The sequence below is a fragment of the Bombus affinis genome, chromosome 10 (assembly GCF_024516045.1).
Source record: "Bombus affinis isolate iyBomAffi1 chromosome 10, iyBomAffi1.2, whole genome shotgun sequence".
Lineage (NCBI taxonomy): Eukaryota > Metazoa > Arthropoda > Insecta > Hymenoptera > Apidae > Bombus > Bombus affinis.
The window spans coordinates 4931203-4946497 of record NC_066353.1 but is presented as its reverse complement, the minus strand read 5'-3'; the positions used below and the strand labels follow the sequence as shown (position 1 = coordinate 4946497).

General features: G+C 34.6%; 3 protein-coding genes across 5 annotated transcripts in view; 2 read left to right on the top strand and 1 right to left on the bottom strand.

Annotated features, from left to right (window-relative positions):
• Positions 1 to 202: 202 nt before the first annotated feature.
• Positions 203 to 1420, top strand: LOC126921529 (splicing factor 3A subunit 2). Its single transcript, XM_050733221.1, has 2 exons — positions 203 to 979; positions 1048 to 1420. Exons 1-2 carry the CDS (start codon positions 434 to 436, stop codon positions 1324 to 1326), a joined length of 825 nt encoding a protein of 274 aa, XP_050589178.1. The 5' UTR covers positions 203 to 433; the 3' UTR covers positions 1327 to 1420.
• A 733-nt stretch (positions 1421 to 2153) lies between these two features.
• On the bottom strand, positions 2154 to 4743 carry LOC126921543 (60S ribosomal protein L27a). The gene is made up of 6 exons (XM_050733263.1): positions 4641 to 4743; positions 4298 to 4361; positions 4101 to 4198; positions 2677 to 2826; positions 2450 to 2586; positions 2154 to 2238 (listed from the first exon to the last, which is right to left on the bottom strand). Exons 1-5 carry the CDS (start codon positions 4641 to 4643, stop codon positions 2458 to 2460), a joined length of 444 nt encoding a protein of 147 aa, XP_050589220.1. The 5' UTR covers positions 4644 to 4743; the 3' UTR covers positions 2154 to 2238; positions 2450 to 2457.
• Positions 4744 to 5071: 328 nt separating this feature from the next.
• Positions 5072 to 15295, top strand: part of LOC126921504 (eukaryotic translation initiation factor 5B) — a 31157-nt gene continuing 20933 nt past the window's right edge. Inside the window, exons 1-11 of one of the 3 annotated variants that reach the window (XM_050733164.1) lie at positions 5072 to 5371; positions 6122 to 6450; positions 6559 to 6766; positions 6880 to 7215; positions 7297 to 7497; positions 7571 to 8034; positions 8111 to 8328; positions 8419 to 8621; positions 8710 to 8975; positions 9103 to 9184; positions 9283 to 9464. In XM_050733164.1, the coding sequence (XP_050589121.1) occupies positions 5338 to 5371; positions 6122 to 6450; positions 6559 to 6766; positions 6880 to 7215; positions 7297 to 7497; positions 7571 to 8034; positions 8111 to 8328; positions 8419 to 8621; positions 8710 to 8975; positions 9103 to 9184; positions 9283 to 9464 (2523 nt within the window). In that variant the 5' untranslated portion in view covers positions 5072 to 5337. The remainder of the gene's footprint in view (positions 5372 to 6121; positions 6451 to 6558; positions 6767 to 6879; positions 7216 to 7296; positions 7498 to 7570; positions 8035 to 8110; positions 8329 to 8418; positions 8622 to 8709; positions 8976 to 9102; positions 9185 to 9282; positions 9465 to 15295) is intronic. The other 2 variants (XM_050733162.1, XM_050733163.1) reach the window with 2 other exon arrangements.

Genomic DNA, 15295 nt, shown 5'->3' with positions numbered 1-15295 from the left:
ACAATTAAAGAGGTTCTCATAGCGTAGAACTCAATAGGTTTTTGACTAGGTTTTGTGCAGCCAAATAGGCCTGATCTCTAGGTTTAAGCTTAAATACACAGTTCTTGTATATGCTAAATTACGACCAAACAGAGCAGATCCCTAATTTTATAGGTTCCTGTGTGTGTTAATTTTAGTTAAATTCAACATAGTGCAGCATCTGTACTGTGAAATAACTAGAACTACGGGCGTGAGCACTCTCATTTTCTCTCTGTTAGTAATGTAATTATATCTCTTATATTGGCTGCACTGACATTCCCGACATTTCATGTCAGCGTATATATCAGGCAATTTAGTGAAACTTACATTGAAGTTCTACTATGTATTGTTTATAAGTAAAACATTAGTGTATTTTGTATTTAAATAAGTGAAAGAACACATATAAAAGTCAGAAATGGATTTTCAAAATCGTCCAGGAGGCAAAACTGGCGGCGGAGGTGTCGCGTCCTGGTCAGAAAGTAACCGAGATAGAAGAGAACGTTTACGACAACTTGCGTTGGAGACTATTGACCTCAACAAGGATCCATATTTTATGAAAAATCATTTAGGTTCTTATGAATGTAAATTATGTTTAACTCTTCACAATAATGAGGGCAGTTATTTGGCCCATACACAAGGTAAAAAGCATCAAGCTAACCTAGCTAGAAGAGCTGCTAAAGAAGCAAAGGAAGCTCCTCAAACACTTGCTCCTGAAAAACCTCGAGTAGAACCAAAAAAATTTGTAAAGATTGGAAGACCAGGTTATAGAGTAACTAAACAAAGAGATCCAGAATCAGGACAACAAAGTTTATTATTTCAAGTTGACTATCCAGAAGTTGCAGATAATGTTATTCCAAGGCATAGGTTTATGTCAGCATATGAACAGAGAGTTGAACCACCAGATCGTAAATGGCAATATTTATTGTTTGCTGCTGAGCCTTATGAAACTATAGCTTTCAAGGTAAATTTACTTTAAAATATAAAGATAAATAATTTTGCAGTTAAACATATAATTTTACAATATTTTAGGTACCTAGTAGAGAAGTCGAAAAGGCAGAAGGCAAGTTTTGGACACATTGGAACAAAGATACAAAACAGTTCTTTTTACAATTTGCATTTAAAAACGAAAAGCCTTCAGTTGGTAAAGTGCCACCACCTCCAGTTCCTTTAATACGACCTGGTTTAGGACCACCTATGGTACCAGTTCCACCACCACCAAGACCACCTATATTTAATCCAGTACCACCACCACCAGCACTTTTAGCCACTGGCATGCAAATACCTCCACCACCACCTCATTTAGCATAATTTTTTATTTAGATACAATGCGGAAAAAGGTTATAAATCAATATCGAAATGTACATTCTACAAAAATAAAAATGTTTTTTATATATAAAAGAAATGTGAGGAGGCATTGTTATACTGTATTTTTCTTTGTCTTTTGCTATTATAATTTTGTATATTTATTACTAATAAAATTAATATGCTAATAAAATATACTAATAAAATTAGTATTGTAATTAAAATATGATATTCAAAAATTATAAACAATTTGAAAATTTTACTCTTACTATTAACACGTTGACTGCCACAACATCCGTATTCGGGTGTCAATAAAGTTTCTGGTCGGGCCGCGTAACCCATATTCGAGTGTCGCTTGTTTGACTACTTGCGAAGGATCGTCGTGAGTATTTGAAAAGATATTCCATAATAATAAAACTGTTGAATTGTTATAAAAGTAATACGAAAATGGTTTATTAAAAAAATTATTTAGAATGTAAAATTAAGAAATAAGTTTTCAATTTTTCTTTTCGACATTGTAACGAATTAGGGCAGAGATTTTAAATTATACACCGTTCGTTGTTCGGTCAAGGTTCAAACTGATTTTATAGAAAGTGGAGAGATGAGAAACAAATGCGGAAGAATTAGAAACAAAAGAAACAAGATCATTCTTAAGACCACCACTTGAGTGACTCACATTACTAAAATATCGATGGGTGCACCTAGCAGAGAACGCTTGGTACTGCCGCACGCGTGGTCTGACGGAGATTCCTTAGAAAACATGCGTGACAGTTAACGTGTTAAAGGATATATACAATACTGATGAATAAGAAAAAATAAAACAGTATCACAGCTTTTTCTTTTATTCTCTGTTAACATTTATTAAGAATATAAACGTATTAGAATGTACAGAAGATTTGTTGATGAACGTTTCGGTTCCTGAAATATAAAAGAAGTTTTACTAATTTATTTATGAAAAAATACAAAATATTATGTAGTTAGATTGGTGTAATCAGTTACATAGAACAATCTACATGGTTTTAAGTGTTGTACGCACTTTTCCGACCGCCCGTTCGTATTATCATCATTAAATGCTTTAATCTTTTACAATTTAATCATATTTATAAATGTTTTATTATAAAATATGTACCAATATGCTTAGGCAGACAGAACACAAACTCCTCCAACTGCCTTAATTTTGTCTTCTGCCAGTTTACTGAAAAATTTGGCCTTAACAATAACTGGTTGTTTAGGAAGTCGTCCTTTACCCAGAAGTTTGTAATATCCCTATAAAATTGAATATAAAACGAGAATGTAATTACTATACAATAATTTGAAGTTAGTTTTCTCAATAATTCCTTCGCGATTTACACTTACCGCTTTAACCAAATCAATTACGGGAACTTTGTTTTCTGAATCCTTATACTTAAGTCTGGTTTGTTCAGAAACTAATGTCCATAGTTTATCCAAATTTAAGGTGGGGCACCATTTCGTATTCCGCCTTAAATGATAATTTCGCATACCAAGCTGTGAATTAAAATAAAAATTTATTGATGTTTTCCTTCTACTAGTACAGATTTAATATTTATGTAGCTCATCAGAATACTACATACATTCAAAGTAATTCAGATCGCCGGTGAATAATAAAGTTATCATCATTGTATATTTAACCCTTTGCATACGAGAGGTGACTCACAGTCACTACTTATCTTTTGTGACAACTCGAGCAGTGACTCTTGGTCACCATTCAATTTGACGCAATACGCAGATGTTTATTTTATTTGAATATCGAAGTGTTATAAGATATAAAACCTTCCGAAGCGTAAAATGATACGTCTTCATATAGTGATAAGATTTTCTTCGATTCAAGAAATTGATAAGACCTGACCTTCCGGTATCAACAAGAATACTGTTGTATTTTTACACAATGTTGTTGGAGAAAATTCCTGGTGCTCAGAGACATCATATGTTCACAGACAGATATTATACAAGTTATATCTTGTTAGAAGAATTATGGAAACTGAAATGTCAATTTGCTAGGACAATCCTAACAAATAGAAAAATTTTACCAAATCTTATAAAAAAACCAAAATTTTGTAATAAGTCTACTATAGCATACCAGAAAAGCAACACCTTAGTTTTAATATGTAAAGACAAGAGGATCGTGACATGTTGAACCAATTGGTATAATGCAGGTATAATGCATTGACTTATGTAAAAAGAATTTTACAAGATGGTGTTGAAGTTAAAATGAAAAAACCTAATGCTATAATAAACTACATAATATATATGGGTGGCATTGATTGTGTCGACCAATATGCCTCAACATACTGTTTCTTAAGGAAGTCCTTGAAATGGTGACAAAAAACTATTTTGTTGGAGTCTAGAAATAGATATAAATGGAAAACTACATATCATTTCAATACGAAACAGAAAAGATTGTAGGGTCTGCTTTGGATAAAATGAAACCAGCAATAGACACCAGACAATATATTATTGCAATAAGTGTCCTGACAAGCCATGGATGCATCTTGGCAATTGCTTTATAAAATATCATACTAAACAACAGTACAGACTAATATTTAAGAAATGTTTATCTTTAAGACGTAAAAATACATAAAAATAAAAACATAGAAGTTTTATACATTAATTTATATGTGTAATCATTCTAAGTTAGAGGTAAGCAATTCACCAAACATGCCATAAAATGTCTTAAATTGCTGATTTGCCAGAGCCAAAAGAGCCTCGAGTGCAAAAGGTTAATATAGTTGATTTTTTGTAAAAATATGAAATATATTTACCTTTCCAAAGTAACCAGGATGGTATTTATCAAAGTTGATACGATGATGGTGCAAACCACCAGCATTACCACGTCCACCAGGATGTTTCCTGTGTTTACCTAGAATGAAGTACTGCTTCGTTTAGTTCAATTTTGTATAATTTTCAATTATTCTTATACTCATTAATTTTATAACTAATAAACTATACAAAATCATACCTATACGTCCATGGCCATGGCTCACGTGACCACGGAGCTTTCTTGTCTTCTTTTTATGCGTCGACTATCAAAAAAAAAGAAAATAAATAAATTATACAATAAAATTCATATAATTACATTGCGTGTTGTCACAAAGGTTATGTTAGAATAATAACGTAAACTCGCAATGTTAACAATATTTACAATCAGTATTTAATAAATCATCTTAAGAAAAAAAATAACAATTCTACAAAAATATTTAATAAGCTTTTAGTGAAATTATAATTTTTATCATTTTATTTGATGAAAGATGTTTTCAAGAACTGCAGATTACAAATAAATAATTTCAGAACCACTAACTCACCATCTTGTTCGCGACGTAGAGAAAGAAGAACGTTTGCTCCTTACTGAAACTATTAACCTTTGCCCAGATGGTGCATCTGTACCTTGACTACCATATGATCATAAAATAACTATTAAAAATATAATAAAAATTACTATTATTATAATTTGTATCTAGAGAACAAAATTTGGCTTTTTTAAGTTAAACTGTTTATTCTAAGTGCGATAAATGACTTATTTTATAGCATTTGATAGCATAAATTGTTAATTTGAACAAATGTTCAGATTTTCATGTAAACTATATTTTATGTTTTTTATATTATTTTTTATTTAAATATATTAATACTGCGCTCGTAGGAACAAGATATTTTATAAAATAAAAATTGAAATAATAATACAAGAATATTTTCTTTATTAATAGTTATTTTCTTAGACACAAGTTACACATACGAAGTCGGCTTTAATCTCCATATAATGTACATCTTGAAAAATTCTAATGATATATGGTTAAGGTTAAGTTATGCACATAGCTGCAGACCGGATTAAAAGAATAGGTAGAGGTTTGCAGATTTCGTATAATTTATGTGTAATCATTCCCAAATTACTTATAATTAAAAGTGAAATTTAATCTGTCCATAAAAAGAATTTTATTAGTGAAACAATACAAATACCGTTAAAAAACTGAACGTACGCAAGGAAAATTTTAAAAGTAGATCAAGATGCAAGAATCTCAACCGAAGAAAGGCAAGAAAGGTAAGAAAATAGTAATGTGATTGGTATACATGTGTATTTGAATAAAAATAAAATGATAGTACTTTGAATATATATGTACGCTTATGTTTTAATTAAGTGTTTAATATATTTTTTTTATGTGACGACTGTCGTCTGCTTTCATTTAACCTCAATTTAACCGCTTTTCTGTTACATACGGATAGGACAATAATATGTTTCCATTTCTTTTATAATGTCTGTACTTTGGTAAACAAAAGTTTAGCTTGTCTGTTTCTTTATGCACTTACGAGAAGTTCTATATTTTTAATAATTTATGAAAATAATCATAATATGTTGGTATTTCGTAACTTGAAAGTGATATTAGATAACATGATTTTTTATTTCTGAAATATAATTCATCTTGATTAATGTAGATCACAATATATATAAAATATTATATGAATCAAACATTCAAAAAATGTATTGGTTGCCAATAACTGTATAAGGTGAAAGTTACTCAGTTGCAAACTAGATAGTGAAAGTTGCAGGTATCTTGAACACCATACTCTGTTGCTAATTCATTATTTTTTTGATATTTATATAATTAAATTAAATGGCAAAATAAAAATTCCTTTTATAACATTTTGGTTTATTGCACATTATATATCACTATATAATACGTATATTTAAAATATAATAATTTAATCAGTTTATACAAGTACTTAGGTCATATGATACGTTGGATAAGTAATTGACACAAAATGTATTTATATAATCCACATCTATGATTAGCTAGAAGAAAGCGCAATGATAGTGATGAAGATATTGAAAAAGTTTTGGCTGAATTGGAATTGGAATATTCTGGACAAAAGAAAGAAGTTAAAGATGAGCCAGTCGAACAGAAACCTGAAGATGAAGATAAAAAGAAGAAAGGAAAAAAGGATAAGAAAAAGGAAAAAGGTGATGTCATTGATATTAAAGAAGAGTTAAAGGTTAGTGAATACCTTGAAGTAAATGATATTGACGATGAAATGGAAGTTGGTACTGTAAAAACTGCTGCACAAAAGAAGAAAGAAAAGAAAGAAAGAGAAAAGCAGAAGAAACTTGCACAGAAAAAAGCTGTATGTGATTCAAATTGTTATATTTATAGTATTGATATATATATATATATATATATATTATTTGTACTACATATCATAGGTTATTACATTTAAATTAATTGATAATAGGAAATAATTAAAAAGGGAGAAAATGAAGAAGAAAAGGCTGCATCTACAACAGAAAAACAAGGCAAAAAAGAGCTAGAAGTAAAAGTTCCAGAAACAAAAACAGCAGAATTGAAGGAGGCCAATGAAGCAGATATTTCTACACCTGGTGAAGGTGACGAGGGAAAGAAGAAAAAAAAGAAAGGTGGAAAAGAGGAAACCAAGGAAAAAGGTAACAAAAAGTTTTATTGCTCTTTTTTAAGTAGCAAATTAATACAAGTTACATTTGCTAGGATATAACATTAATTTGTGTCTACATTTAGTATAATTAGATATGTGCAATAGGCAAAGGTCCTGGGAAGAAGACTATTGCTGCAATGCAGGAAGCCTTAAAGAAATTGAAAGAGGAAGAAGAGAGGTTAAAACGAGAACAAGAAGAAAAGTTACGACAAGAAGAATTGCGGGAACAAGCTCGATTAGAACAACTCAGACTTGAACAGGAACGGAAAGAAAGGAAAAAACTTAAGGAAAAGCAGAGAAAAGAAAGATTAAAGGCAGAAGGGAAACTTTTGACTACGAAACAAAAACAAGATAGGGCCAGAGCACAAGCTATGCTCAATGCACTTAAAGCTCAAGGTCTAGATTTACCAGGTGTAGGGGAGAAGAAACCTCCTAGACCAGGTGTTTATAATACTTTGTTATAAAGCATAATATATGAGAATATAAGAATGAATTAAGATATATAAAAACATCGTTTCTCAGGAACTCGTGTAAGGCTGAACAAGGTAAAACAGCAAGTAAGTGTCGATGAAAAAGATGATGAAAAAGTAGAAGAAAATGTTGCAGAAGCAAATAGAGTTGAATTAGAAATCGTGGATCAGCAACCAAAGGAGTTTGAAGAGAAGGAAGATGATGTCAAGGATTCATGGGATGCTGAAACTACTGAAGATGAACAGGACGAAGGTATTAGAAATGTATTTATTAGTACTGTATGTACGTTCCCAAATATATTTAATGAAACTATTTTTAATAAAAGATAATTTCATAGATAAATTAGACGATGTGCCAAAAACTCCTGAAAAGCTTAAGGCAACGATACTTTTACTCGAGAAAGAAAAGCGGTCACAAATTGTAGAAGCTGGAAAGGAATCTTCAGAAAGTGAATCAGAGTGCGAGAGCGGTAGTGAATCAGAGACAGAAGAAAGTGAAGATGATAGTGGTGTAGAAGATAAAGTATCAGATGCAGCGAGGAAAAAGGAACGAGTTAGAGAGCGAATACAATTCCGAAGGATAGAAGCGGAAAAGAAAAAATCGGTAGATAATCTCAGAGCTGCCGTAGTGTGCGTTCTAGGTCATGTTGATACTGGCAAAACAAAAATTCTTGATAAGTTGAGGAGAACAAATGTACAAGACGGTGAAGCGGGCGGTATAACTCAACAAATTGGTGCCACAAATGTACCTATCGATGCTATTCGAGAATCAACGAAACATGTGAAAGGAGTAAGTTATCTTTTATAACTGTTTAATGCACTACTATACCTTGAACAGATTGATAAAAGATAATAATTGTTTCCAGTTTGATGAAAACAAATTTAAAATACCCGGACTTTTGATAATAGACACTCCTGGACACGAATCTTTTAGTAATTTAAGAAACCGAGGATCTTCTCTATGTGATATAGCGATATTAGTCGTAGATATTATGCATGGTTTAGAACCACAAACTATCGAAAGTATTAATTTGCTTAAAACAAAGAAATGTCCTTTCATTGTAGCTTTAAATAAAATTGACAGGTATAGACTTTAAAATTAATTGCTTATTATTAATTATTAATATTACGTTAATTAAATGCTAGCAATGTAATAGTAACATAATTTCTGTAGATTATATGATTGGCAAACTATGAATCGGAAAGATGTTCAAGATATTGTAAAAAGTCAAGCTATTAATACACAACGTGAATTTGAAAAACGTTCGAAGGATGTTATTGTGCAATTTGCGGAACAAGGCCTGAATGCTGCGTTATTTTATGAAAATCCAGATCCTAGAAGTTATGTTTCCCTTGTACCTACTAGTGCTATTACAGGTAAATCGACACATTATATTGTTTTTTTTCAATAATATAAAGTTTTTAAATGTTTTGATGCAAAATAAAGTTATTACCTTTTGTACAGGCGAGGGTATGGGCAATCTACTATCGTTAATAGTAGATGCCTGCCAAGGTCCACTAGCTAAGAGGCTCATGTATAGCGAAGAGCTTCAAGCCACTGTTTTAGAAGTGAAAGCATTACCAGGCCTTGGAACAACAATAGATTGTATTCTAGTCAATGGAATATTGAGAGAAGGTGAAACAATGATAGTAGCAGGTACCGATGGTCCAATAGTAACGCAAATACGCTCACTTCTTATGCCACAACCATTGAAAGAATTAAGAGTCAAAGTAAGTATACGAAGTCTTGTTTACAATTAACTGTATTAATAATACTCATCTGTTGTATTTTTAGTACAAAAGTAATTCTATGTATAAAAATTTGATAACAATATCTTTTTTATTTAATGAATTGCAGAATGCGTATATTGAACATCGTGAGGTTAAAGCAGCGCAAGGAGTAAAAATTGCTGCAAAGGATTTAGAAAAAGCGATTGCAGGTAAGCAGCGACTTATTAAATTGTCATCACAGCATTGCTATATTAGTAGTATCAATATTGCAGAAGAAATAAACCAAAATTTTATATTTTGTAAATAGGATTGAATCTACAAGTGGCTCACAAACCAGATGAAGTGGATGTCCTGAAAGAAGAAATCGCGAAGGAGTTGACAAGTGCTCTTGGCAATATTCGACTCGTGGAACGTGGTGTTTACGTGCAAGCGTCGACATTAGGAGCCCTTGAAGCGTTGTTGGACTTCCTTAAAAGTAGCAAGATACCGGTAAGTTTTATTTATATGATACATGTAATATATCTATTACTTATACAATATAAGTTCGCTTATTTTATCATATGCAATTCAGCATCGCTAACGACAAATAGCGAAATGCATAAATAAACGATGTAATATATAAACAAACAAATTAAACCGTATTTGAAAAGTTCAAATGTAATTTCTTAAAAAACTGGAAATTTCTAACACGTTAGAAGTTTGTTTTTGTAGTTATAATGGTGCATTTATTTATATTCGTTTAATAAATTTCCGTTGACTTCTTCGTTCAACGAGAGAATTAGAAAACAGCATTGAAAATGTAAAAACAAAAGCAAACTGTGTGACTAGTAGAAAAATCGACGGTAAAGCAGGTAGAGAGACTGAAAACAAATGAATGGGAGGGAAAAAGATGTGTGAAGGGAGGAGCGAGATAGAAAGGGAGAGAGAAAGAGAGAGAACAGCAGCAACGAACCATTTCCTTCTTAACAGTTTAGCAGGATACGACTCATTGGTCGCATACGGTGCTTGTAGTTGTGATCCATCGTGCTATCAGCCGTGTTGTGCATCCGTGAGCACGCCTTATAGGTTTCCACAGGGTGTCTTGTATATTCCCCATTTTCCATCATGTATGATACTTTCACCATCATAAAATTGACAATAATACATAAACAAAAATATCCACTTAAAAGCAAAATTTTGATTTATTAATATTACGCGTTTTGTATCCTTCTTCTAAAACTATATAGCACGCATGCTTATTACAATTTAACGAGATCGATGTTCGTTAAAAAAGGCGTCCTATGATTCTCAATAGATAGGGAAGGTTTTCAGAAAAGTGATCGATGTAGACCAATATATTGTTTGTCAATTGGCGTGTGTCGTAGTTCAAGTTGATGGCATTATCATTGCCTTGATGATTTGGCATTGTTCGTTCGTTCGTTCGTATAGTAACTCAGTAGCAGTGCATTAACGTTCGCACGATAAAGAAAAAAAAGTATGCATGGCTACGATGGTTTGGTTCGAGGTAACGTCCGAAACGGCCTTAAGCCTGTCCTTCCTCGGATTATGAATGGGCTGCCCCCACCGTATCGTACGATCACGTGTCCCGTGACGTCAGGTTTTATCGCAAGCATACGCGACACACGCACGCAGCCAGTCGTAAGTACGGTCCGTCACTCTACGGGCAATGCGGGTATGCTTTTACATATGGCACGCAGGAGGGAGTAGACAGTAGAGCGGCGAATGGAGACCAGCCGTGTTCAGCCCTCTCACTCTCTTTTCTTCTCACCTTTTTTCTCCTGTTTGCTCTTTCTTCTTCCTCTAGTTTTATCTTTATCTGTCCTGCCATTCTCTTTCGTTCTACAAAAGACTCTCTTTCTCAACGAGAAGGAGAAATCGTGGGGTTGGCGCGCTATACTCACTGGCAGTATATAGAGATTCTCTGAGAAGGCTTCTCTTCTGCCAACACACAGAGACACGGACGCGTGTGGGCTGGAAAAAAGAATACGTGACCAACGTACAGGAAACTGCCCACACTCGGAGCAAAAGCACCGTGGGTGGACGGATCGACGAACGGGCGGACGTATGACTCGAATCGTAGCCCTGTGTGTCGGTTTATAAGGCGTATGTTGCGCTAAAGATGAGACACGAATATCACGTACCATCAAGAGAATGCTCTATCGATATCAATATTCGCCTCTTCTTCTTCTTCTTCCATTGGCACGTGGGTAGATATATCAAAGATCGATATTTCGATCACGTCCTATGAATGGAATATGTTATCGAATCGCAACCTTCTTCATCTATGGAGCTATTATTCGAGATTCGTTTTGAATTACTTTTCGATCCTTTTATCGGGTGATTTATGTATAGTAAATCCGAGGTCGGGCAACGAAATTCACCGTTTGTCATGAATGAATTCGAAACATTTGCTTACATCGAATTTAATCTAGTTTTGTCGATATTGCAAACAGGATCCAAACGAAATGCTTAATATTTACGAAGTCGCTTCGCTTCGGCTTCGAACGCATACGTGCACATATCCGCCCGATTATGATGGCGTTGGCGAATTGACGATTCTTGTCGAGTACCTTTCTGTCCTCGTCCTGTTTAGACGAGCAGGATCGAAATAAATAGTTTAACCGGAACACGCGCTATTCTTCTTGGAACGAGTTGAAGGCATGCGCATCGATTAATAATTATCCATCTCGTTCGTAATATAGGCACGTAGAAATTAACGTTTTAATCCTCGAATGAAAAGAATCTTTCAAAAAGGAAAACATTGCACCTAGTTTCAGAGTTATTACATTTTTTATCATCTTTAAGGAGTCTGAAAAGTTGATCGAAACCTTTCCATGGTAGATCCATTGCGTAATTGAACTAATGCTAGTAGTAAAATTCTACGATTCAACTCATAAGTTATGAGTATTAATAAATTCCCTTGCGTAACAGAAACAGGTTTGTTAGTAAGAAACAAGTTGATTGATTGTTTTAGTCGATGTACAATTTTTAAATTGCAGAAACTTTGTATAATAGAAGTCTATAATCTAGAACTTGTCATATGTCAATTCACTAATATTATTAGTTTGTAAATTATTGTGCAAAAAGGTCAAAATATTAGGGCCAGTGAATCTCGAGTTTGCCTAATTGTCACAATGATTCTTTAAAGTCGAAAAGTTCAAAATGGGTGTGGGATGCAGGTAACTAAAAGTAGATCGCGTGAATTTTTCGCTTGTTGGAGTCTGGGTGGCATAGTTGGTTCCGTTGCTCGGCGGAACTCGTGACGAGCGGACGAACGGACGGAGGTGCAGTTCGCTCCTCTTCTGCAGCAGGAAAAGATGGCTCGTTTCCTCGCATTGTTTTTAACCGCGGTATATAAGCAGCTATACCGGGACATGGGAGCGGATATGCGGAGTGCGGACACGCGAGTGCACGCTCTGTCGGCCGTGTGCCGGCATCCTACGATATACGAGTTTTCACGACGAGAGAAGCCGCTCAAAGATTACCGGCCTCTGAAAAGGAGAGAAATAAACGACGTTGACCGGTAATCTCGGAATCTTAACGGAAACTGATTAATGATAGCGTTTAGTTGTTTTCTGTCAACGTGCCGGTACTATGCTGTGTTTCAATGCACTGCGTTGTTCGCTTTCCCCCTTTTTCTTCTTTATTCTTTTCCTCTACGTCCCTTTTCTTTCTTCCCTATCACTAAATATTTAAAATCGGATGAGAATTGCAAGAAATTGTTACATTTTGAATTCGACGAATGAATAGCTTGTCGCTTTGCAATGTGGGCGGCTCTTCTAGCGTTTCGTATTCGTAGAATTTTACAGTCGACTAATTCGTTTCCTTCTTCGGTATAGAATTTGTAAAACAAGAAGCGATGAAGCGAACGAGTGTCGTCGAACTATCCAGCAATCGATGACAGCAACGACAGTTAGGGAACAAGTCGAAAAAGATGCGAAAGAAAAATGGAGATACAAAACTGTGATACAAAACAATGTCGATTAGCAGCCAGTCGTTCCTCCTGTTTCTTCCACTTTGTTACATGCGGTAGATGTTTATCATATTTCGTTTGCACCGCTTAACACGATTTAATTATACGAAAGTGGAAAATTATTTGATGCTATTTATGTGTACCAGCTAGCAAACACCGTGTCGAAACAGCAATTATTCGCGCGCCGTTTTCCACGGCACGAATCTACGCGGCGATCAATTTTTTTTCTCTCTCGAGAGACACATCGCAGACCGGTGAAGCCACGAACATAGGCAGAGGAAAGAGCGCAATTTAAACCGAGGCGTAAGTTTAATAAATTAGAATTTCCTTGTTCGGGAAACGTTCCGCGGTTATGACAAGAGGTTGAAGAGGATCCATGCCCTGGCGGCCGGTTTTTAATGCCGGAAGTGTCCCTCTTTCTCCTTCAGGCCCCTCTGTTTCTCTCTCTTCTTCTCGACTTGCTCTCGACTTCCTCCCGCTTATACCAGCATTTCTTTCGCTGGCAACATCTGTCGTCCGTCTTTTCTCTGTTAACTCTGTCTCTTTCCCTCCACTTTCTCTTTCCCCTATTCCCTACCTTCTCCCTTTTATTCACCGCCTTTTTCCCTCCTTTTTGTTCTTTCCTATTTTCCTCTTTCACCTTTTCTCCTTCCACTTCTTTCCGCGATAGCATCTGTTCCACTCGAACGAGCCTATTGCTAAATTCGGAGCTATTTGCGAATTCCAACGAGTTCGATGTTCGTTCGTATTTTTTCCTCTATGTCTATTCAATATTTCCTTCGGGACAACATCCATTCGATTAAAGCTCGTTGCTCGTGAAATTCCAATGTGTTTGCTTTAAACGGAGATTCCAGTTTTACGTTAGAATCGTAAGAATCTCGTGGACAGGAAATATTCGTTTTTCATTGATCTTTTCTGTTTAATATTTTTTCCACATATATTTCCGTATTTAAAACAAGCAATCTCAAAAATACCCCAGGTTTCAAGGAACTATTTGAAACACGACGATTATTATTGTTACATAGCTTGTGGAGAACGCAACATATTTCTTTGAACTTATTCGAATTTCAATGTGTGTAATTCGTCCATTTTTCACGCACTATTTTTAGCCTACTTGCTTTCTTTTTCTCGTTTCCATTCTTTTTTTGACACGCACGAAATAAACACGGATATTCGACGCGTCATTAATTGCATTCCTGACCAGCGATGCTCACTGATTCTCCCTTACCACCTCTCACGCTACATCACTTTTCGTTTCTTTCTCTTTTTCATTCATTCGATTGCTACTCGCGGCTCGGTCCTTTTACCTTATTCCACCGGATGGTATCACAATTCACCGTTCATCAATGAAACATGACTAGCTCTTGGTGTTTCGGTGAGTAGGCTTATTTATCGTGCGGTAGTGCCTTCTAATTGGCCCGCGTTTTTCTTTCCTTTTTCCTCCCGTTCATCGCCGTCGGTTGATTCATTACGTAAAGGTCATGGATTTCACCAAGTTTGCACCGCTACTGCCAAGTTTAAAGGATCATCATAACAATTCCTTGTCTTTGATTTCCCATTAAAGATACTATTTTTTTTTATTTTTCCTACTACCGTTATCTTCGTTATTATTTAACGTTTTAAACAGAGAAAACACAACTTTTATGTTCCTTACATATAAAAATCTAATTTTTGTTATTCACTCTTGTACAAAATTTGCAGAAACTACGTACACTGTGCCACTGGCCAATACTTTGAGTTTCATTTTTATGCAATAGCTCATGAAAGTATTCAAACACTTGTAGAAATAGTTTACTAATATATTAGGGCCCGTTATACGAAAATTTAAATATGTTTTATATAACATACCCAATACAATACGCTTATATACAAATTTCCTATACAAGTGTTAAAATACTTTCATGATTTTAAATAGAATTATATAACACTCTTATGTTGATTATGATCCTGTTTACATATAATAAGATAGAAGCAATGACGTATGGTCACCAAAATACATATTAGATATTTTCGTCGAAGAGAAGCTTCGTTGAAACTTGCTATGGTGGTCCACGAAAAAAGACAGCCGTATCTCGTCCTAATATCAGAATGCGGCAACGCACCGGAAGTCTTAAAAAGTCGTCTTATCTTCAAAAATTCTCGGCAACGTATCATCTTTTACTCATTCTGTTCCCTCCGCCTCGTTTCCCCCGTCATTTCTGTCTGCTTTGCGATGAATGATTATCGGTCTGTTGCTCGTCTAAACTCGAAAATTAACTCGTAAATGTAACTACTGTTCCGTCGGCCACTTTATCCACTAGCAATTAGTCGGACATTATCGTTGGAAAGTTCTGCTATCTTAATGGGA

Coding starts and splice junctions, on each gene's coding strand:
- LOC126921529 (XM_050733221.1), top strand. CDS start 434: ATGGATTTTCAAAATCGTCCAGGAGGCAAAACTGGCGGCGGAGGTGTC. Junction 980..1,047: donor ATGAAACTATAGCTTTCAAG/GTAAATTTACTT, acceptor ACAATATTTTAG/GTACCTAGTAGAGAAGTCGA.
- LOC126921543 (XM_050733263.1), bottom strand. Junction 2,827..4,100: donor ATCCTGGTTACTTTGGAAAG/GTAAATATATTT, acceptor TTTAATTCACAG/CTTGGTATGCGAAATTATCA. Junction 2,587..2,676: donor TAATTGATTTGGTTAAAGCG/GTAAGTGTAAAT, acceptor TCAATTTTATAG/GGATATTACAAACTTCTGGG.